General features: G+C 44.6%; 1 protein-coding gene across 1 annotated transcript in view; it reads left to right on the top strand.

The window, feature by feature from the left end:
- Positions 1–22,957, top strand: part of ZFTRAF1 (zinc finger TRAF-type and ring finger containing 1) — a 28,951-nt gene extending 5,994 nt beyond the window's left edge. Inside the window, exons 2-4 of the mRNA XM_088466069.1 lie at positions 16,648–16,886; positions 17,917–18,128; positions 19,977–22,957. Of these exons, the coding sequence (XP_088322195.1) occupies positions 16,648–16,886; positions 17,917–18,128; positions 19,977–20,368 (843 nt within the window). The 3' untranslated portion in view covers positions 20,369–22,957. The remainder of the gene's footprint in view (positions 1–16,647; positions 16,887–17,916; positions 18,129–19,976) is intronic.
- Positions 22,958–25,462: the final 2,505 nt, after the last annotated feature.

Genomic DNA, 25,462 nt, shown 5'->3' with positions numbered 1-25,462 from the left:
ATACTCCGGTTACCTTCCCCCATAGTCACAGTCCAGAGTTATACTCCGTTACGTTTCCACATAGTCACAGTCCAGAGTTACACTCCCGTTACCTTCCCCCATAGTCACAGTCCAGAGTTACACTCCCGTTACCTTCCCCCATAGTCACAGTCCAGAGTTATACTCCGGTTACCTTCCCCCATAGTCACAGTCCAGAGTTACACTCCGGTTACCTTCCCCCATAGTCACAGTCCAGCGTTATACTCCCGTTACCTTCACCCATAGTCACAGTCCAGAGTTACTCTCCCGTTACCTTCCCCCATAGTCACAGTCCAGAGTTACACTCCCGTTACCTTCCCCCATAGTCACAGTCCAGATTTACACTCCCGTTACCTTCCCCCATAGTCACAGTCTAGAGTTACACTCCCGTTACCTTCCCCCATAGTCACAGTCCAGAGTTACACTCCCGTTACCTTCCCCCATAGTCACAGTCTAGAGTTACACTCCCGTTACCTTCCCACATAGTCACAGTCCAGAGTTACACTCCCGTTACCTTCCCCCATAGTCACAGTCCAGATTTACACTCCCGTTACCTTCCCCCATAGTCACAGTCCAGAGTTACACTCCGGTTACCTTCCGCCATAGTCACAGTCCAGAGTTATACTCCCGTTACCTTCCGCCATAGTCACAGTCCAGAGTTACACTTCGGTTACCTCCTCCCATACGTCACAGGGCCTGATTCAGCAAGGAACGCACGGATGCAGACGCACGCAAACAGCCGCTGCAAGAATATGCTAATGATTACAAACGCATGGCAATCGCAGCACAAAGATGCATATGGCCAGCACTACATACTGCCGTCCCCTTTACCCTCCGCAAACGTTCGTACTGATGCGCAAGGCTGAGAAAACATCGGGAACAACGTAGCCGCACATGGACTAAAGGCAGACCTTAGCTTGCCACAGGAGTTGACATCCTGCACGCAGAGGAACGCCAGGCTGCGTCCGGCATCTCAGTGGCACGCCTGCCTTCGGCCGACCACTCCCCGTATCGACCCACAGACGGTGCTTCCTGTCAATCATTTTTTTCTTGGGCCTGCACATTCACTGCTCGCTTTTGCGGAAGCAGTGAGCGGTTCGCGCATGCGCACTCCCACTATAGTCACAGTCCAGAGTTATACTCCCGTTACTTCCCCCGTACATCACACACCAGAGTTATACTCCCGTTACTTCCCCCGTACATCACAGACCAGAGTTATACTCCCGTTACTTCCCCCGTACATCACACACCAGAGTTATACTCCCGTTACTTATACCCACGTTACCTCCACTCCCCCCATATGTAACATGCCAGAATTATACCCACGTTACCTCCACTCCCCCATATGTAATGCCAGAATTATACCCACGTTACCTCCACTCCCCCATATGTAACAGGCCTAGAATTATACCCACGTTATCTCCACTCCCCCCATATGTAAAAGGCCAGAATTATACCCACGTTACCTCCACTCCCCGATATGTAACAGGCCAGAATTATACCCACGTTATCTCCACTCCCCCCACATGTAATGGGCCAGAATTATACCCACGTTATCTCCACTCCCCCATATGTAACGGGCCAGAATTATACCCACGTTACCTCCACTCCCCCATATGTAACGCGCCAGAATTATACCCACGTTACCTCCACTCCCCCATATGTAACGGGCCAGAATTATACCCACGTTACCTCCACTCCCCCATATGTAACGGGCCAGAATTATACCCATGTTATCTCCACTCCCCCATATGTAACGGGCCAGAATTATACCCACGATACCTCCACTCCCCCATATGTAACGGGCCAGAATTATACCCACGTTACCTCCACTCCCCCATATGTAACGGGCCAGAATTATACCCACGTTATCTCCACTCCCCCATATGTAACGGGCCAGAATTATACCCACGTTATCTCCACTCCCGCATATGTAACGGGCCAGAATTATACCCACGTTACCTCCACTCCCCCCATATGTAACAGGCCAGAATTATACCCACGTTACCTCCACTCCCCCCATATGTAACAGGCCAGAATTATACCCACGTTACCTCCACTCCCCCCACATGTAACAGGCCAGAATTATACCCACGTTATCTCCACTCCCCCCACATGTAACAGGCCAGAATTATACCCACGTTACCTCCACTCCCCCCACATGTAACAGGCCAGAATTATACCCACGTTATCTCCACTCCCCCCACATGTAACAGGCCAGAATTATACCCACGTTATCTCCACTCCCCCATATGTAACAGGCCAGAATTATACCCACGTTATCTCCACTCCCCCCATATGTAACAGGCCAGAATTATACCCACGTTACCTCCACTCCCCCCACATGTAACAGGCCAGAATTATACCCACGTTATCTCCACTCCCCCATATGTAACAGGCCAGAATTATACCCACGTTATCTCCACTCCCCCCACATGTAACAGGCCAGAATTATACCCACGTTATCTCCACTGGGAGACATATCCGCCCACCCAGGGATCTGCTATACAGATTTACCAATCTGCCGCTCGGATGTGTCTGCGCTGACATCACAACTAGGCGGGCATTTAAATTTGCCCACCCAGTTGAGATATCGGTCACTGTCTGTTCCTGCAGCACATATACGGGCGGGCAGATATATGGGCTGTGCTGCAGGACAGGTGCGATGTGCTCTGTACACAGCCGCCGATGCACTACAGATATTGTTAGTTAGATGATTGAAGGACATATTGCATAGTATGGACCCAGCATAAGGCTCATCATTAGGGTGGGAGTCAGATTAAACCCCTGCAACTGTCAGAGGCCTGCTATCCCTTCTGCTGGATGTGTGCACAATGTATATAAAATATATATTTCTTCAGGGTCCATAGGCTCCACAGGAAGACCTTGGGGTGTAGCTTGCATCTGGATTCCAGGCACCACACAGTTAAAGCTTTAGCTCCCAGGATGCACTGGTCCATCCTGTCTATACCCCGAGCCAGAGGCACCTCAGTTATAGTTGGTGCCCGGCTGGAGTCGGGTCATCAGAGCGCGCAGCAGCAGACTGTCCTCACATTTATAGAACTAAGTATTTGTGAAGTTTGTCACATACAGTTGGTCGTTGCACTATGCCATATTTGGGTTGTGTGCTCCTGCAGCTTACCCAAGCATAAGACAGGACCAGTATATTGCTTCCTACTAGTATCCTACATACTCGGTGGTTGCATTATACCCAGTGCCATATTGTGTGCCATTTACTCTGCAGCTATGTCTAGCAAAGGCAGGAGTATTAATAGGCATCTGCCCCCATACGGCTATCAGGCAAGTTATGTGCTGCAGTCTTAAGTGAGGAAGATTTAATAAGGGCTATATATAACCTGGGCTCCTTTGCTCAGGTACTGCCCACAATTGCAGACTGCCTAGCGAATCCGGCTGTAATTCCCCCGAGGGGGTTATCACAACTGGGCGTAATGCCCCCTTTGGGGTTGTCACAATACAGATACTTCCTGTACCCCCACCATGGGTAGACGTACTCTCTAACTTGGTACAGAGTCTGATGGCTACATCTAATGCCTTTCAAACCATGTTGCAAGGTGGGAAACCTCTACCCAGTAAATCCTTTACACGTCCTGTGTTATTGTCACAGTCCACGCACAGATGCTGCTCTTTCTAACCCTGACTCCCCTACAGAGGAGGATGAGAGTCGGTCATAAATTAATATTCCTGCCTTGGTGCGAGCTGTCAGATCCATCTTATTAGTCGAAGATGACATAGCAGCCCCTAAATCCAAGCACCCTCTGTTTAAACGACAGGAAAGTAGCTTCAGCAGAATTCCCTCTATGGGATCATCTAGCTGAACTCATGGCTGCAGCCTGGCAATCGCCTGGTAAGAGGTTTCATACTGATCTCATGTTACTTTTTTCCTGTGGCTCATTGTGCAAAATGGGAAACACCCGCTGCGGTGGATTCCCATGTTATGCGTTTAATTAAAAGTGCTACTTTGCCTATTCCTACAGTTACTTCCTTAAGGGATCCTACTGTTAGGAAAGTAGAAGCTTGCCTGAAATCGATATACTCTCTTTCAGAGACTGCTCCCCGTCCAACCATGGCTATTGCATGGGTGGCTATAGCTATAGAGAGCTGGGCTGACGCACTTGAAGACTCTTATTTCAGATGCTTCTAGGGATCAGATGTCTTATGTTGCTCACATTCGAGATGCAGCTTCCTATTTTGGAAAAGCGACGTTAGATGCCAGTCTCCTAACCTCCAGAGTCTCGGCTGTGTCTGCCTGCCGTACCCTGTGGCTACGCTCGTGGAAGGCTGATGTGGAAGATCTTGTTGGGCACAGACCTTAAGGCCAGTCCAGATTTACAAGGCCAGTCCTTTCCTAGGCAGTCGGCTCCCATTAGAGCCACCAAACCCAGGACCAAGCAGACCTGGAACACCAGACGCCCTGCTTCAAAGCCCGAGGATAAACCCTCAGTCTGACTGGACGGGCCTCCCTCTGGGATATCCCAGAGTGGGAGGCCGACTTTTTCATTTCGCCCAGTGCTGGTGTCAAAACACCACAGATACTTGGGTAAGAGAAGTGATCTCAGGTGGGTATGCCCTCTCATTTCTCAGACGGTCTCCCCACCAGTTTTTCTACCCAGGCCCTCATTCAGACCTGAACAAGGCCTTGCAAATCCAGAAAGTCATGCAGTCCTTGCTGCAAGCTGGGGTAATGGTGCCAGTCCCACTATCTCATTGAGGTACTGGTTATTATTCTACTCTTTCTGGTTCAGAAGCCGAATGGGTCTCATCGGCCTATCCTCAACCTCAGATTCTTTGAACAAATTCCTTAGGGTACCCAAGTTCAGGATGGTAGCCCTACACTCCATCTTCCTAGCTATGGAGCCTGGGGACTTTATAGTATCTCTGGATATTCAGGAAGCGTACCTATAGCGCCCTCACATCAGCGATATCTTCGGTTTGCTATTTTATGGTAACACTTCCAATTTCAGGCTCTGCCCTTTGGACTTTCCACAGCTCCACGGGTGTTTACCAAAATTCTGGCTATCAGGGCGGCCCAGCTGCGTGGTCAGGGTGTCCGACTGTTTCCATACCTGGACGATGACCTGCTCCTAGCAGGATCCCCAGAAGTGCTTCACCGCCCTCTGTAGTTAACCATTGCTTTCCTGCACAAGCACAGATGGTTAATCAACTGGAAAAAGTCCTCCCTGAACCCCTCATAGAGAATGATTCATCTGGGAGCCCTGCTGGATTCTCAGGATCAGAGATCTTTCTGACCTCAGACAAGATCTCCACACTTTAACTACGAGTGCGCAGATGTCTCCACAGTCGCTGAGTGTCGATCCACTCAGCAATGCAGGTTCTGGGATCCATGGTGTCTACCTTCGACATGGTGGAATATTCTCTGTTCCATTCCAGGCCTTTTCAAAGGCTGATCCTCTCTGGGTGGAACGGGTTCCCACCATCCGATCAAAGCTCAGATGATGGTGCTCTCTCCAGAGGTGCGTCTGTCTCTATCTTGGTTGCTACAAACATTTAATCTAACCAAGGGTTGCTCTTTTGGTTCCCAGACTGCGTAATCCTAACAGACGCCAGTCTCCCGGGCTGGGGTGCATTGACCGGTCCGTGCTCTTTCAGGATTGTTTGACGTGTCGAATCAACCCTGCCAATCAGCATATTGGAACTTTGAGCTGTCTACAGGGCCCTCAACCTGGCCCAGCACATATTTCCCGGAAAACCTGTACAGGTTCAGTGCGACAATGCCACACAAAGTGGCTTACATCAACCATCAAGGAGGCACTCGAAGTCAGGCAGCAATGACGGAAGCGTCACACATTCTGACATTGACCGAGGGTCACCTCCTGGCCATCTTTGCAGTGTTCATTCCGGGAGTTCTCAATTGGGAAGCAGACTTCCTCAGTCGTCACAACGTGTATCCCGGGGAATGGTCACCTCTCCAAGAGGTGTTTCAACTACTAATGAACAGATGGGGCCTCTCAGAGGTGGACCTCATGGCCTACTGACACAATCACAAACTACCTTTGTACGGATCCAGAACAAGAGATGCCGAGGCAATCTTTGTAGACGCATGTCAGGGAAGTGGACCTTCCAGTTTTCGTACCTATTCCCTCCAGTCCCCCTTCTTCCTCGAGTTCTTCGGAAGTTCAAACAAGATGGAGGCACTGTCCTGCTGGTGACTCCAGCTTGGCCCAGACGTCACTGGTACTCATATCTTCGGAGTCTCTCCATCGACATTCTCAGTTCCTGCTGTCTCAACGTCCGGACCTGTTGTCTCAAGATCCTTGCCTTTACCCGGACCTGAGTCGCCTGTCTTTGACGACGTGGCTCTTGAGACATTCCTCCTGAGGTCAAAAGGATTCTCTAGCTCTGTAGTCAACACTATGCTCAGAGCACGTAAGCCAGCCTCTCCTCGGATCTACCACAGAGTGTGGCGTACATATATCCAATGGTGTGGTACCAGAAGCTACGATCCTTAAGTATTTAGGATTTCCAGTCCTGGCCTTCCTTCAAGCTGGATTGGACCTTGGACTTCGCCTTGCTTCACTGAAAGTGCATGTCTCTGCTCTATCCATTTGGTTCCAGCGTAGACTACCGGATGTCCACACATTCTTCCAGGATGTCCTCCGGATTCAGCCTCCCTTTTTCCCTCCAGTGGCTGCGTGGGATTTGTCAGTAGTTCTTCATGCCCTTCAGGGTCCACCATTTGAACTCCTGGATTCTGTAGAAGATTTTCTGCTGGATATTGCATCTGCCAGAAGGGTGTCAGAATTGGGGGCTCTTTCCTTTCTGAAATTTCACCAGGACAGGGCTGTGCTTCGCACTCGCCCTGAGTTTCTTCCTAAGGTGGTTTCTCATTTCCATATAAATCAGGAAATTATAGTACCGGCCTTTCAGTCACCAGACCTCATTGGATGTGGTCCGCGCTGTCAGGATTTATGTGGTCCGTACCAGTTCCCTTCGAAAATCTGACTCTTTGTTTGTGCTGTATGGACTTCACAAAAAGGGATGGCCAGCCAGTAAACAAACATTGGCCAGATGGCTTCGTATGACTATCTCAGAGGCTTACACACAGACAGACCTGCCTGTTCCTGCTTCTGTTATTGCTCATTCTACTCGGTCTGTGGGCCCCTCGTGGGCGGCTCGCCGTGGCGCCTCGTCTGTTCAGTTTGTATGGCAGACACATGGTTTTCCTTTCAGACCTTTCTAAGGTTCTATGGATTTGATACCTTTGCCTTTCAGGATGCTTCCTTTGGGCGCCGGATTCTCCTCGCGGCTCAGGAGTATCCCCACCCTTAAAAGGAATGCTTTGGGACATCCCCGAGGTCTCCCTGTGTAGCCTATGGACCCTGAATAAGAAAATGAGTTATGGTCAGAACTTATATTATCTTATGGTAAGAACTTATCTGGCTTCATATGGGCTATATTTCTGGTCACCGGTTTCCCGTCTCCCCTGTGAGAGTTTTAACTGCATGGTGCCCGGGATCCAGATCCAACCTACACCCCAAGGTCTCCCTGTGGACCCTATGGACTTTGAAGAGAGTTAACAAAGGTTAAGTTCTTACCATAACTCTCATTATATATGTGTGAACTCTTTCGTGACCATGTGGATCAATTGTCATAAAATATTTATTAATATTGATGCATTTTAAAAACTAGCTGAAGTACCCTGCGTTGCCCGGGTTTAAATCTTAAAGTTATTAAGTTTTATGTGATGTCGTCCAAATCCATCCAGTGGAAGGTCCAGAACAGGCTCCCTGGGTCAAAGTTCTGCCCACCAACGGGAGGTCCAACCAGGACCCTAATCCCCCTTAACCCTGGTCAGGATCTAACTGGACCACCTCATTGATTTTATCCTAATTGGTGCAGGGGTGTCCAAATCCATAACCAGACCAATGAGTTTTATATATTTGTTTATTTATTAACCGTTTCTTATATAGCGCAGCATATTCCATTACGCTTTACAATTGGAAACATTAATAGATCAAAACTGGGTAATAACAGACATACGTAGAGGTAGGAAGGCCCTGCTTGCAAGCTTACACTTTATAGTGAAATAGGCATTGATACATAAGGATAGGTGCTACCTATTGCGTTTTGGTCCAGCCAAGACCTTCAGATACTCTATGTAGCCAAACATCAGAGCTGATGTGACCATGCTATGCTCTACTACAGGGGTCTTCAAACTTGGCCCTCCAGCTGCTGTGGAACTAGACATCCCAGCATGCACTGCCACCTTTTTGATATAATAGCATGCTAAAACTATGTGCAGTGCATGCTGGGATGTGTAGTTCCACAGCATCTGGAGGGACAAGTTTGAAGACCCCCTGCTCTACTAGATATTATAGCCTTATAAACTGTCAGGTAGTGAGTAACTAGCAACATCACCACAACTTAGAGGGGTATTCAATATGAAAGGTTAACTTCCCTGGCGAAGTTAACGTTTTATATCGGAGTTTTTTTCTGTGTGAAGGTATGGTGCGCGCTCCCGCTTATCCCCGTATTCAAAATAAAATTAACGAAAACGGGAAACTCCGAAGTTGGATTTGCGTAAAGTTACGAATTTTTCCTTAAAATAATTGTAAGACCCCCCTAAAGTTGTAAAAACATGGGGGAACACTATGGGTACCCCGTTTTAACCTTTAATTGAAAGTCGGGGATTTAAATAGCCGCAGCAGGTGTTTTTCCCCGACATTGAAGAAGTGATGCAGAAGAGCACTTAGGTTATTTTTTTTCGTTGTTTTAAGTGGTCCCATCAAATTTGGGGTACATGAAAATGGGTACTAGCATATTTTGGTGTCCCTAAAGTAATTTCTTAAAAATTCTGCATTTGTGCACCTGCCGCTATAATTCTATTCAAGAAAACACCTGCCGCTAATAATCTATTCTAGAATACACCTGCCGCTAATAATCTATTCTAGAAAACACCTGCCGCTAATAATCTATTCTAGAATACACCTGCCGCTAATAATCTATTCTAGAATACACATGCCACTAATAATCTATTCTAGAATACACCTGCCGCTAATAGCCTATTCTAGAATACACCTGCCGCTAATAGCCTATTCTAGAATACACCTGCCGCTAATAATCTATTCTAGAATACACATGCTGCTAATAATCTATTCTAGAATACACCTGCATCTAATAATCTATTCTACAATACACCTGCCGCTAATAATCTATTCTAGAAAACACCTGCCGCTAATAATCTATTCTAGAAAACACCTGCCGCTATAATTCTATTCTAGAATACACCTGCATCTAATAATCTATTCTAGAATACACCTGCCGCTAATAATCTATTCTAGAATACACCTGCCGCTAATAATCTATTCTAGAATACACCTGCCGCTAATAATCTATTCTAGAATACACCTGCCGCTAATAATCTATTCTAGAATACACCTGCCGCTAATAATCTATTCTATAATACACCTGCCGCTAGTAATCTATTCTAGAAAACACCTGCCGCTAATAATCTATTCTAGAATACACCTGCCGCTAATAATCTATTCTAGAAAACACCTGCCGCTAATAATTTATTCTAGAATACACCTGCCGCTAATAATCTATTCTACAATACACCTGCCGCTAATAATCTATTCTAGAAAACACCTGCCGCTAATAATCTATTCTAGAATACACCTGCCGCTATAATTCTATTCTAGAATACACCTGCATCTAATAATCTATTCTAGAATACACCTGCCGCTAATAATCTATTCTAGAAAACACCTGCCGCTAATAATCTATTCTAGAATACACCTGCCGCTAATAACCTATTCTACAATACACCTGCCGCTAATAATCTATTCTAGAATACACATGCCGCTAATAATCTATTCTAGAATACACCTGCCGCTAATAATCTATTCTACAATACACCTGCCGCTAATAATCTATTCTAGAAAACACCTGCCGCTAATAATCTATTCTAGAATACACCTGCCGCTAATAATCTATTCTAGAATACACATGCCGCTAATAATCTATTCTAGAATACACCTGCCGCTAATAATCTATTCTACAATACACCTGCCGCTAATAATCTATTCTAGAAAACACCTGCCGCTAATAATCTATTCTAGAAAACACCTGCCGCTATAATTCTATTCTAGAATACACCTGCCGCTAATAATCTATTCTAGAAAACACCTGCCGCTAATAATCTATTCTAGAATACACCTGCCGCTATAATTCTATTCTAGAATACACCTGCATCTAATAATCTATTCTAGAATACACCTGCCGCTAATAATCTATTCTAGAATACACCTGCCGCTAATAATCTATTCTAGAAAACACCTGCCGCTAATAATCTATTCTAGAAAACACCTGCCGCTAATAATCTATTCTAGAATACACCTGCCGCTAATAATCTATTCTAGAATACACCTGCCGCTAATAATCTATTCTACAATACACCTGCCGCTAATAATCTATTCTAGAATACACCTGCCGCTATAATTCTATTCTAGAATACACCTGCATCTAATAATCTATTCTAGAATACACCTGCCGCTAATAATCTATTCTAGAAAACACCTGCCGCTAATAATCTATTCTAGAATACACCTGCCGCTAATAACCTATTCTACAATACACCTGCCGCTAATAATCTATTCTAGAATACACCTGCCGCTAATCTATTCTAGAAGACACCTGCCGCTAATAATCTATTCTAGAATACACCTGCATCTAATAATCTATTCTAGAATACACCTGCCGCTAATAATCTATTCTAGAAAACACCTGCCGCTAATAATCTATTCTAGAATACACCTGCCGCTAATAATCTATTCTAGAATACACCTGCCGCTAATAATCTATTCTAGAATACACCTGCCGCTAATAATCTATTCTAGAATACACCTGCCGCTAATAACCTATTCTACAATACACCTGCCGCTAATAATCTATTCTAGAATACCCCTGCCGCTAATAATCTATTCTAGAATACACCTGCCGCTAATAATCTATTCTAGAAAACACCTGCCGCTAATAGCCTATTCTACAATACACCTGCCGCTAATAATCTATTCTAGAATACCCCTGCCGCTAATAATCTATTCTAGAATACACCTGCCGCTAATAATCTATTCTAGAATACCCCTGCCGCTAATAATCTATTCTAGAAAACACCTGCCGCTAATAATCTATTCTATAATACACATGCCGCTAATAATCTATTCTAGAATACACCTGCATCTAATAATCTATTCTAGAATACACCTGCCGCTAATAATCTATTCTAGAAAACACCTGCCGCTAATAATCTATTCTAGAATACACCTGCCGCTATAATTCTATTCTAGAATACACCTGCATCTAATAATCTATTCTAGAATACACTTGCCGCTAATAGCCTATTCTACAATACACCTGCCGCTAATAATCTATTCTAGAATACACCTGCCGCTAATAATCTATTCTAGAATACACTTGCCGCTAATAGCCTATTCTACAATACACCTGCCGCTAATAATCTATTCTAGAAAACACCTGCCGCTAATAATCTATTCTAGAATACACCTGCCGCTAATAATCTATTCTAGAAAACACCTGCCGCTAATAATCTATTCTAGAATACACCTGCCGCTAATAATCTATTCTAGAATACACCTGCCGCTAATAATCTATTCTAGAATACACCTGCCGCTAATAGCCTATTCTATAATACACCTGCCGCTAATAATCTATTCTAGAATACACCTGCCGCTATTAGCCTATTATAGAATACACCAGCCGCTAATAATCTATTCTACAATACACCTGCCGCTAATAATCTATTCTAGAAAACACCTGCCGCTAATAATCTATTCTAGAAAACACCTGCCGCTATAATTCTATTCTAGAATACACCTGCATCTAATAATCTATTCTAGAATACACCTGCCGCTAATAATCTATTCTAGAAAACACCTGCCGCTAATAATCTATTCTAGAATACACCTGCCGCTAATAACCTATTCTACAATACACCTGCCGCTAATAATCTATTCTAGAATACACCTGCCGCTAATCTATTCTAGAAGACACCTGCCGCTAATAATCTATTCTAGAATACACCTGCATCTAATAATCTATTCTAGAATACACCTGCCGCTAATAATCTATTCTAGAAAACACCTGCCGCTAATAATCTATTCTAGAATACACCTGCCGCTAATAAACTATTCTAGAATACAGCTGCCGCTAATAATCTATTCTATAATACACCTGCCACTAATAGCCTATTCTATAATACACCTGCTGCTAATAATCTATTCTAGAATACACCTGCCGCTAATAAACTATTCTAGAATACACCTGCCGCTAATAATCTATTCTAGAATACACCTGCCGCTATAATTCTATTCTAGAATACACCTGCATCTAATAATCTATTCTAGAATACACCTGCCGCTAATAATCTATTCTAGAATACACCTGCCGCTAATAATCTATTCTAGAATACACCTGCATCTAATAATCTATTCTAGAAAACACCTGCCGCTAATAATCTATTCTAGAAAACACCTGCCGCTAATAGCCTATTCTACAATACACCTGCCGCTAATAATCTATTCTAGAATACCCCTGCCGCTAATAATCTATTCTAGAATACACCTGCCGCTAATAATCTATTCTATAATACACATGCCGCTAATAATCTATTCTAGAATACACCTGCATCTAATAATCTATTCTAGAATACACCTGCCGCTAATAATCTATTCTAGAAAACACCTGCCGCTAATAATCTATTCTAGAATACACCTGCCGCTATAATTCTATTCTAGAATACACCTGCATCTAATAATCTATTCTAGAATACACTTGCCGCTAATAGCCTATTCTACAATACACCTGCCGCTAATAATCTATTCTAGAATACACCTGCCGCTAATAATCTATTCTAGAATACACCTGCCGCTAATAGCCTATTCTACAATACACCTGCCGCTAATAATCTATTCTAGAAAACACCTGCCGCTAATAATCTATTCTAGAATACACCTGCCGCTAATAATCTATTCTAGAAAACACCTGCCGCTAATAATCTATTCTAGAATACACCTGCCGCTAATAATCTATTCTAGAATACACCTGCCGCTAATAATCTATTCTAGAATACACCTGCCGCTAATAGCCTATTCTATAATACACCTGCCGCTAATAATCTATTCTAGAATACACCTGCCGCTATTAGCCTATTATAGAATACACCTGCCGCTATTAGCCTATTATAGAATACACCTGCCGCTAATAATCTATTCTAGAATACACCTGCCGCTAATAATCTATTCTAGAAAACACCTGCCGCTAATAATCTATTCTAGAATACACCTGCCGCTAATAATCTATTCTAGAAAACACCTGCCGCTAATAATCTATTCTAGAAAACACCTGCCGCTAATAATCTATTCTAGAATACACCTGCATCTAATAATCTATTCTAGAATACACCTGCCGCTAATAATCTATTCTAGAAAACACCTGCCGCTAATAATCTATTCTAGAATACACCTGCCGCTAATAAACTATTCTAGAATACACCTGCCGCTAATAATCTATTCTATAATACACCTGCCGCTATAATTCTATTCTAGAATACACCTGCATCTAATAATCTATTCTAGAATACACCTGCCGCTAATAGCCTATTCTAGAATACACCTGCCGCTAATAATCTATTCTAGAATACACCTGCCGCTAATAATCTATTCTAGAATACACCTGCCGCTAATAATCTATTCTAGAATACACCTGCCGCTAATAATCTATTCTAGAATACACCTGCCGCTAATAGTCTATTCTAGAATACACCTGCCGCTAATTATCTATTCTAGAATACCCCTGCCGCTAATAATCTATTCTAGAATACACCTGCCGCTAATAATCTATTCTATAATACACATGCCGCTAATAATCTATTCTAGAATACACCTGCATCTAATAATCTATTCTAGAATACACCTGCCGCTAATAATCTATTCTAGAAAACACCTGCCGCTAATAATCTATTCTAGAATACACCTGCCGCTATAATTCTATTCTAGAATACACCTGCATCTAATAATCTATTCTAGAATACACCTGCCGCTAATAATCTATTCTAGAATACACTTGCCGCTAATAGCCTATTCTACAATACACCTGCCGCTAATAATCTATTCTAGAAAACACCTGCCGCTAATAATCTATTCTAGAATACACCTGCCGCTAATAATCTATTCTAGAATACACCTGCCGCTAATAATCTATTCTAGAATACACCTGCCGCTAATAATCTATTCTAGAATACACCTGCCGCTAATAATCTATTCTAGAAAACACCTGCCGCTAATAATCTATTCTAGAATACACCTGCCGCTAATAATCTATTCTAGAAAACACCTGCCGCTAATAATCTATTCTAGAAAACACCTGCCGCTAATAATCTATTCTAGAAAACACCTGCCGCTAATAATCTATTCTAGAATACACCTGCCGCTAATTATCTATTCTAGAATACCCCTGCCGCTAATAATCTATTCTAGAATACACCTGCCGCTAATAATCTATTCTAGAATACACCTGCCGCTAATTATCTATTCTAGAATACACCTGCATCTAATAATCTATTCTAGAATACACCTGCCGCTAATAATCTATTCTAGAAAACACCTGCCGCTAATAATCTATTCTAGAATACACCTGCCGCTATAATTCTATTCTAGAATACACCTGCATCTAATAATCTATTCTAGAATACACCTGCCGCTAATAATCTATTCTACAATACACCTGCCGCTAATAATCTATTCTAGAAAACACCTGCCGCTAATAATCTATTCTAGAATACACCTGCCGCTAATAATCTATTCTAGAATACACCTGCCGCTAATAATCTATTCTAGAATACACCTGCCGCTAATAATCTATTCTAGAATACACCTGCCGCTAATAATCTATTCTAGAAAACACCTGCCGCTAATAATCTATTCTAGAATACACCTGCCGCTAATAATCTATTCTAGAATACACCTGCCGCTAATAATCTATTCTAGAATACACCTGCCGCTAATAATCTATTCTAGAATACACCTGCCGCTAATAGCCTATTCTATAATACACCTGCCGCTAATAATCTATTCTAGAATACACCTGCCGCTATTAGCCTATTATAGAATACACCTGCCGCTATTAGCCTATTATAGAATACACCTGCCGCTAATAATCTATTCTAGAATACACCTGCCGCTAATAATCTATTCTAGAAAACACCTGCCGCTAATAATCTATTCTAGAATACACCTGCCGCTAATAATCTATTCTAGAAAACACCTGCCGCTAATAATCTATTCTAGAAAACACCTGCCGCATACTTGCAGAATAGCCCTGAACCTATTTCCCTATTGTTTAACAATTTTTTCCCATTTTTTATTTTTTTTGCACCCCAATTTTTAAATTAATTTTTTGGGGTGTCCCTAATCTTTTTTAAAACTTTTTTTTGACACAGTTCTTTTTTAAATGTCAAACTCAGGGGTGTAGGCTATTTTTTTGAAGCCTGCACCCCTAAACCCCAATTCTGCACTTTTTTTCGACACCTATTCAATGGTGAAAAGTTTTTTATCAAAGACTTTTCAAAACTGCGATAAGTCTTTGAAATTGAATACGGTGTAAAACTAAAACAAGTGATATTAACGCAAAAAAGTTAAAAAGTGCGATATTAACGCAAAAAACGATGTTATCGCACCCATATTGAATACCCCTATTAATGTTTTATGGAACATTCAGCCCCCTCTACATTATGACACCCGGCAGGCGCATCGTTCATAACAACGAGACTTTATAAAAATCAGCTCAAACATATCAAGTGTAGTACAAAATAATTGTCCACAAATATATTTCAAAGATAAAGTATTCTGATACCCAACACCGAAATCCCATGCGCATCCTTCTGTGGTCACAAAATAAAGGGCTCAAATCACCTTTCAAGTCGACTAAATGAGCCAATATGACGGTGGGTGGTATCCTGGTTTTTCCTGGAGCATTGCATTACAGCAGTAACTTTTCAGAGGCCTCAATTGTGGTCATTGTGGAATAGCTCTATATCTACTGGGCGATCAGACAACCCGTATACATCAATCATTACTTTCCGGGACGACTCCTTTAATATCAAGCTGCCAAATGATTTACTTTCGGGTCTCAGACCTGACGTAGGTAACGCACGTGCGCGGCCATCCTGCTGCACGTGCAAGCGACTACTGTACTTATGGGGAGGATCTCTAAATATTTTTGTTATATTGTAAATAGGTAATGCCATCACAATAGCTAGGCTTTCCGGAGCTTGATACATTCGGCCAGATCGCAGACCCCACAGAAACCTGAGGGGACTGCCCTGCTGAACGAGTGAGGGACAGCAGCAGATATTGGTTCTCTGTTCTTACATACCACAGAACAGTAACTGATATGGAGATCCAACAGAAACTGCAATCTTCAGAGGGTTTACTGTAAATCTGGTTTAATACTTTGGCTCCTAATCTGTCTGTAGCCTGGGTACGGACCCTAATACATGAACCTGTGTAGTAATGTGTTTGCAGTGTACGTTCTCCACCTCGCTGTAGCCTAATTCATTCTCCTTCTCCACAGTGCACGAATGGCCACTTGATGTGTGCCGGTTGTTTCATCCATCTCCTGGCCGATGCCCGGCTGAAGGAGGAACAAGCTACGTGCCCCAATTGCCGGTGTGAGATCAGCAAGAGCCTGTGCTGCAGGAACCTTGCGGTGGAGAAGGCAGTGAGCGAGCTGCCCTGCGAGTGTGTCTTCTGCCTGAAACCTTTCCCTCGCTCCTTGCTGGACAGACATAAGAAGGAGGAGTGCCAGGAGCGGTACGGAACCTCATTTAATCCTCATACTACTGCCCAAAGCAGACACCTGTGTTTTATATGCATATGTGTCCGTGGAGTCGTCGTGATTGTCTCTAATCGGCATCCTCCTGGTGGTATTATGATTTGTGGTGTTTTAGTTATAGTGAAATGAAACAGAAGAAAGAGATGGCTCTGCCCCATGAGTTTATAATCCAGGAGGTGTGGAGAACACTTGATGATATATAAGGGAGCGGAATAAGAGTTGTAGCTGGGGATGTTGGAAGGCAGCAGCATTATCAGTGCCAATGATAGAGCAGCCTTATGTGACTGGCATTTCTGTGCAGCTGTCCCTGGTGGGTACGGTTAGAATTAGAGACCGGGCAAGGTCGAGGCATGAACCAGTCATTGTAGTCATCTGAAGTCTGCTGCTGTCAGCCATACCTGTCCCTCACTGTTTATCATATGTGGGACTCATTCATTTTCTGGTGCTAGAGAAGGCTGTCGCTGTCATGGAAGCTCTTATGGTTATCTGCCAGCTTCTTATAATCATGTGCCGGGTCTTTTCACTTAATATCCAGTTTAACGCTGGAAACGGAGGCATGAAAGTTGTTCCCCGTGTTTGGGGACAGCTGCTGCCACTAAGGAGACCGTGGAGATCGGCCATGAAAGGGGAAATGGCAGCATTGTTGATTGCTGTTTAATCACTCGATCCAGCAACTGATCAGACAAACTGGTGAAACGCGTGGTTGCATCTCCTTTCTGCCATCGGTTCCAGCTGGCTGTTATCCTACCCGGGTCTGTAGGTCAGAGTAGTATTTCTCACTTCCATTGCTGAGCAATTTGTCCCTCGGTTACAGACACCTCTTTTGCCACCACCACCTTGATAGTTTCATCAACCTGCATCCAATTTTGCCCATGGAATTATGGCAGATGTAGTCTCCATGGCTCATGAAAATACGAGATCACTTAGTGCAAGTTGTTAACCATGAATCATATGATGCATTTACTTTACGGGAATGAACCCTACACCAATATGTTTGTTTCTCTGCAGAGTAATACAGTGTAAATACAAGAGGATTGGCTGCCCGTGGCAAGGTCCGTTCCATGAGCTGACAGTGCATGAGTCTGAGTGCTGTCACCCCGCCAAGACTGGAAACGAGCTTATGGAAATACTCAATGAGATGGACCAAACCCACAAGAGGGAGATGCAGTTGTACAACAGCATCTTCGGCCTGCTGAGTTTCGAGAAGATCGGTTACACAGGTAAGGTCTAACCCTGGCCTCCTTGGACCTATCGCTCACAGGTGCCTGTGGGGCTGCCACTGATTAGATGATACGCACCTGTTCTTTGTGCATGTCACTTTTTTGCTTTTTAGGTGTCGATAAGGATTTATCTCTCATTCTGCTGCAACTGAAGAGCTTGGCTAGTCCAACATCCCCACCATTCATGTTTTATTTTAGGGTAAAAGTCACCAAGGACATGAAGAGAGCAGCTGTCACTGAGAATCAGCTGCTGATCTTTATGAAGTGACCCTCAAGTTGCAATCTCCTTGATGGCATGTAACTGAATAATGTTCTCCGTAAGCACTGTATATGCCATCGGGTGAGAGGCGTCTGTCTTTCTTGTTGTCGAGAGCCAGCACTGAGAAGAAGATGAAGAGATGCCCCGTGTATAAGCAGGACTGTACCCCACTTATGCAGGCAGTCTTGCCAATGTAACCCACCCCCCTCACCAATGCAGGCCGCCTGGATTATGGATGCATTTCAGCTTTGTCTGGTGGGAGGTAAAGCACCAGGATATATCTTACACCTGGAGTGTAGAATTACCACATCTGCTTCTTGAATCCACGAGTAGACAGTATGTGGCTGTTAGTAGTAATGGGATTGGCCACCTGGTGACCCTTAGTTACAAAGTCTCCTCTCTCTCTCCTGGATCTTTTGCTTCTCCTGTTCCATTCTGTTATCTCTAAGCCGCTCACATCAGTCTTCTGGGTCCAGCTCCAGGGCAGAGCTCTGGGTATAAACAGGGGTTTGGACTTCATGCACGTCTTTCGAGCTGGTGGTTCAGGGTTTGTTCCTCCGTATAAGGAGATTAATACGCTGCTTGCTGGGACAACAGGTAAGTGTTCAAGTCTATTACTGATAATGAAATATTAGGAGTGCTTTTGCTACTCGGAAATAACCTTTTAATGCTGCCTTCGCCTTCATTACGGATGGACTTTTGTCACGAGGCCTAATGTATATAATATATAAAATAACTGCCTTGTTCTTCCATGGTCTTTGAACTTGTCTGTATGAATATACGTTTCCACTTGAAGATTGACTGTATTTATCCTTCTGACTGTGAAATATTCCTGTAATGTCTCTAATCTGTTTCCTTGGGGAGGATCTCGGTATTGTATGAACCTTCAATCTGCCTTTTCTAGATCTGTACCACCAACACGTTGGAATAAACTTGCTTTATTTTCTGAAATGGACCTGTCCGTGTGTTCTTAAAAAAATGCATTTTAAGTTGTATCAAACAACTAATGTTGTAAGTTTGATAACGTCACCCAGTTCCTCAGCTGAATTGTGAAATGCAGCACAGCCTTGTGTAATAAGCTACAAACTGCCTTGATGCAAAGTACCAGGTTCTATCCAGGAGCACTTGGTGCATGGAGGACGCTTCTTGCAGCTCTTTAGTCCTGTAACATTGTCCAGAAGTCACATTCTGCATCTACTAAAGGAGTTCCAAATCAGACGCTTACAGGTGGAATCCGAAGACCTGTGGCCCAGGTGTAAAGCTGAATCTTTGTCCTGTTAGTGAATATTGCAGCGTACATCTAGAACACATGTAGTCTCTGCTGGCTGGGCTCCACTCTTAGGGTTATAATAATGCCAGGTATATCGTCAGTAACTACTGTCTGTATCTGCTTTACACACAATTTACTGCATCTGTTTTGTGAAAGTAGTTAGCGCATTCATCTCCCTTTCCCCTTTTTGAGGCAAACCAGTGCAGAAGCAACACGTGAACATTGGACGGTATCAGGTAACGTGGTGTATACGGGGGAATGTAAGCTGATGTCTTCACACACTAATTGTTTTTCTCTTCTCCCTCCGCCCTTGTCACAGAAGTCCAGTTCCGGCCGTACAGAACAGATGACTTCATTACGCGACTGTACTATGAGACTCCCCGGTTCACAGTGCTCAACCAGACCTGGGTTCTGAAGGCGCGCGTCAACGATTCAGAAAGGAATCCCAACTTGTCTTGCAAGCGAACCCTCTCCTTCCAGCTCATTCTAAAGAGCAAGATCAACTTCTCCATGGAGTGCTCCTTCCTGCTGCTCAAAGGCCCCTATGACGATGTCAAGATCCACCCCGTTATCTATCATTTTGTCTTCACCAATGAGAATAATGAGACTGAGTATGTACCGCTGCCCATCATAGACTCTGTGGAATGTAACAAACTGTTGGCCGCAAAGAACATCAACCTCCGGCTCTTTATATTCCAGATTCAGAAGTGACGCGTACTTACCTCAGCCGGCTTCCTTTGTCCAACCTGCGCTTCTATCGTAGAGCTGATTATTGGCAGAAGGAATGTGGACAGTCGGAGGGTTTTCTGTGTTTATTTTTAATTAGTTTTGCTTTTAATTTGTAATTTGCATGTGTATGCTAGATATTTATCCCCTCTCGGCCTTGTGTGGGTCCCTCTTACACCGCACACCTATGGGGCCCTATTTCAGCGCTCATCAAAGCCTGTCCGCCTTCTCCAAGCCTGATCCTCCATTGTTTCTGTTCTTCCTAGTGAATGGCAGTATTTTCAGTTCTCCGTCGAAGGTTTAGGGCTCCCTTTCTGACCATCCTAGAGATGATTCTTCCACCATTAAGGTTATTTTGCTCTTATACCAGATCATATTTGTTATACTGCTGCCGATGTGTCTTTGATGCCCCTGACTCATCGGTCTATCCTAGTTTAGTAAATATGCCTGCACAGTATGGGATAATCCTCTCCTCGCCCATCCCACTCCTGCTCTAATGCCCTTATACTTTGTGGTTCTAAGCAAGGCACTGGTAATGGATTATTAATCTGGCCCTGGCAGGAAAATGCTGAAGCTCTCGGTGGACAGCAGCGCCGCAGAGAGCGAGGCGATGCCCATAGCGGACCCAGACAAAAATGTACTTGAGTTTCCTAAATTGTACTAGAAAAACAGAATATGTTTTCTGTGGGCAACATCTCATCCACCCATCAGATGGATATCTCCGGCCACAGCTACCCTCAAGCTGATTACTCCATGCAGCTCTGTGGACCATTCAGCAGGGTCACCTGCCCCCATTCCTAACACCATTGTTGTGAGTAAACATGTTTGTCTGACATTCCTCACGGTGTGAAAGCGGTGCCTGGATTTACTGAGACATTTACCACATCCCATAGACCAGTGGTTCTCAAACTCGGTCCTCAGGACCCCACACAGTTCACTTTTTCCAGGTCACCCAGAAGGTGCACAGGTGTATTCATTACTCACTGACATGTTTTAAAAGATCAACAGGTTCAGCTAATTATGTCACTAGTAATTATGTGAGGAGACCTGCAAAACATGCACTGTTTGGGGTCCTGAGGACCGAGTTTGAGAACCTGTGCCATAGCCTATGCTGCAAATAACAGGGTGTCCTGTGCTCGCACCTGTTTGTAAAGCTGGGTACACACTTGTTAATTAATTGTTCATTCGAGCGACTAATTCCGAAGTATATAATCTGGATATATTGGTACATCTGGCTGTGTTTACGGGTGACCCACTGACCGCCTGTACACTGACTGCAGGGACTGCCGGTGACTGACAACACAACTGGGCAGGCAAATTTAAATGCCAGCCACATGTGATGTCTGACCAGACCTAAAGAGTGACCGATTGGTAAGTGTGAATGTTTACCAAATATGCAGCTGGGTTGCTCAGTGTGTGCTCGGCTTAAGACATGTGAGATCAGATGGAGGAGTACTAGACTAACTTATGTCTGCAACTTTAGGTGAGTCGTGTGACTATCAATCATGTGTATATAAAACCGTAAGCTATTGGGCAGCTAAAACTCAATAATAAGCTTCAGATTATCTGACAAATCTACAAGTGTTTGATCCTTCACCATGAAATTCTCTAGCAACCACATTAGGGTGATTAATAAAATAGGCAACAGGCCGGCTGGTGCTCAGAGCAAACCTGAACATGCCATGAATATAATAGAGGTGCACAGTGGCTTTCTATTTGTACCTTTAGTCAGTCTGGAATTTTGGTTAGATAGTTGCTGGAAGATGTAAATGAATGTTTCTGAGTGTATGACCTGTGTCTTATTGAGTCCAACTGTGAGATGTGGAATGTTTAGCTGGGTGTGATCAGTGGATGGGTGTCTTAGGGATGTCCAGCGAATGTTGGTGATGGCCAGTCTCTTAGTGACACCCGGTGAATGTTGGTGATGGCCAGTGACTTAGGGACGCCCGCTGAATGGTGATGATGGCTGGTGACTTAGGGATGCCCGGTGAATGTTGGTGATAAGTAGAGTCCAGGCACTGGATGGATTGGGCATGGAATGGTTGCTTCCTCGTACATTGTACTCATATTTAGGTCACACAATAATTATGTCGTACAGATGAGGCTGCTTATACCTCCTGGGTACTTGGTGACTGCTGTTTTGAAATCTTCAGAAACTGAATTGCCGTGTGTTATGTATTAGGAAACTAAATGCATAATTTATCAAACAAATGGACATTTTCCTGCTAGGGTTGGGCTGGACACTTCTAATTTATTTTTGGCATTTGGACACCATTTTATTCTCTGAGAAAGTCCTCTGTTATAAGCGTAAAGGAAAACACAATGTACCCTTAGTCTACATGTCCTCAGTCTCGGGCCTGTCCTGTGTGTCACCTACAGTATATACATGGTCTCAGTCTCGGGGCCAGTCCTGTGTCTCACCTATATACATGGTTAGACTGATCGTCTGCAGAACTCTGCATTTAGACTATTCTAGAGCAGCAATGGTTGAGCCCAGTAGATCCATCTCTCTACGTCTTTGTATGTTTTATTTTTTTCTGATGAGAAATTAAAATGGTTCCTGCAGAACTCTTACTGTTCTCTTGTGTTTTCTGTGTGAGGAGCTACAGATAAGACGGAGAAATGTTCCCACCAGAAGCACAGGAAGGCTGTCTTGTAGCGATCAGTAGTCCCGCTGCAGTATTTAGTGCCGTGTTCGTCCATCTAAACACGTGGCTTTTACTCTTGGCATGCTTGTCTAATCGTCAGAAGAGGAGTTTGGAGTCCAAAATAAAACAATCTGTGTGAGAGGGACCTGGGATAGTGACATACACCTAGCTGAGACACCTGTGTGATAGGGACCTGGGATAGTGACATACACCTAGCTGAGACATCTGTGTGACAGGGACCTGGGATAGTGACATACACCTAGCTGAGACACCTGTGTGACAGGGACCTGGGATAGTGACATACACCTAGCTGAGACACCTGTGTGAGAGGGACCTGGGATAGTGACATACACCTAGCTGAGACACCTGTGTGACAGGGACCTGGGATAGTGACATACACCTAGCTGAGACATCTGTGTGACAGGGACCTGGGATAGTGACATACACCTAGCTGAGACACCTGTGTGACAGGGACCTGGGATAGTGACATACACCTAGCTGAGACACCTGTGTGACAGGGACCTGGGATAGTGACATACACCTAGCTGAGACACCTGTGAGAGGGACCTGGGATAGTGACATACACCTAGCTGAGACACCTGTGAGAGGGACCTGGGAGTGACATACACCTAGCTGAGACACCTGTGAGAGGGACCTGGGATAGTGACATACACCTAGCTGAGACACCTGTGTGAGAGGGACCTGGGATAGTGACATACACCTAGCTGAGACCCCTGTGTGAGAGGGACCTGGGATAGTGACATACACCTAGCTGAGACACCTGTGTGACAGGGACCTGGGATAGTGACATACACCTAGCTGAGACACCTGTGAGAGGGACCTGGGATAGTGACATACACCTAGCTGAGACACCTGTGAGAGAAGGACCTGGGATAGTGACATACACCTAGCTGAGACACCTGTGTGAGAAGGACCTGGGATAGTGACATACACCTAGCTGAGACACCTGTGAGAGGGACCTGGGATAGTGACATACACCTAGCTGAGACACCTGTGTGACAGGGACCTGGGATAGTGACATACACCTAGCTGAGACACCTGTGTGAGAGGGACCTGGGATAGTGACATACACCTAGCTGAGACACCTGTGAGAGGGATTTGGGATAGTGACATACACCTAGCTGAGACACCTGTGTGACAGGGACCTGGGATAGTGACATACACCTAGCTGAGACACCTGTGAGAGGGACCTGGGATAGTGACATACACCTAGCTGAGACACCTGTGAGAGGGACCTGGGATAGTGACATACACCTAGCTGAGACATCTGTGTGACAGGGACCTGGGATAGTGACATACACCTAGCTGAGACACCTGTGTGACAGGGACCTGGGATAGTGACATACACCTAGCTGAGACACCTGTGTGAGAGGGACCTGGGATAGTGACATACACCTAGCTGAGACACCTGTGTGAGAGGGACCTGGGATAGTGACATACACCTAGCTGAGACACCTGTGTGACAGGGACCTGGGATAGTGACATACACCTAGCTGAGACACCTGTGTGACAGGGACCTGGGATAGTGACATACACCTAGCTGAGACATCTGTGTGACAGGGACCTGGGATAGTGACATACACCTAGCTGAGACACCTGTGTGACAGGGACCTGGGATAGTGACATACACCTAGCTGAGACACCTGTGTAAGAGGGACCTGGGATAGTGACATACACCTAGCTGAGACACCTGTGTGAGGGATTTGGGATAGTGACATACACCTAGCTGAGACACCTGTGAGAGGGACCTGGGATAGTGACATACACCTAGCTGAGACACCTGTGAGAGGGACCTGGGATAGTGACATACACCTAGCTGAGACACCTGTGACAGGGACCTGGGATAGTGACATACACCTAGCTGAGACACCTGTGTAACAGGGACCTGGGATAGTGACATACACCTAGCTGAGACACCTGTGAGAGGGATTTGGGATAGTGACATACACCTAGCTGAGACACCTGTGAGAGGGATTTGGGATAGTGACATACACCTAGCTGAGACACCTGTGTGTGAGGGACCTGGGATAGTGACATACACCTAGCTGAGACACCTGTGTAAGAGGGACCTGGGATAGTGACATACACCTAGCTGAGACCCCTGTGTAAGAGGGACCTGGGATAGTGACATACACCTAGCTGAGACACCTGTGTGAGAGGGACCTGGGATAGTGACATACACCTAGCTGAGACCCCTGTGTGAGAGGGACCTGGGATAGTGACATACACCTAGCTGAGACACCTGTGTGAGAGGGACCTGGGATAGTGACATACACCTAGCTGAGACACCTGTGTGAGAGGGACCTGGGATAGTGACATACACCTAGCTGAGACACCTGTGTGACAGGGACCTGGGATAGTGACATACACCTAGCTGAGACACCTGTGTGAGGGATTTGGGATAGTGACA

The sequence above is a fragment of the Taudactylus pleione genome, unplaced genomic scaffold (genome assembly GCF_031769625.1).
Source record: "Taudactylus pleione unplaced genomic scaffold, aTauple2 ptg002381l, whole genome shotgun sequence".
NCBI lineage: Eukaryota > Metazoa > Chordata > Amphibia > Anura > Myobatrachidae > Taudactylus > Taudactylus pleione.
This window is presented reverse-complemented; position numbering and strand designations above follow the sequence as displayed.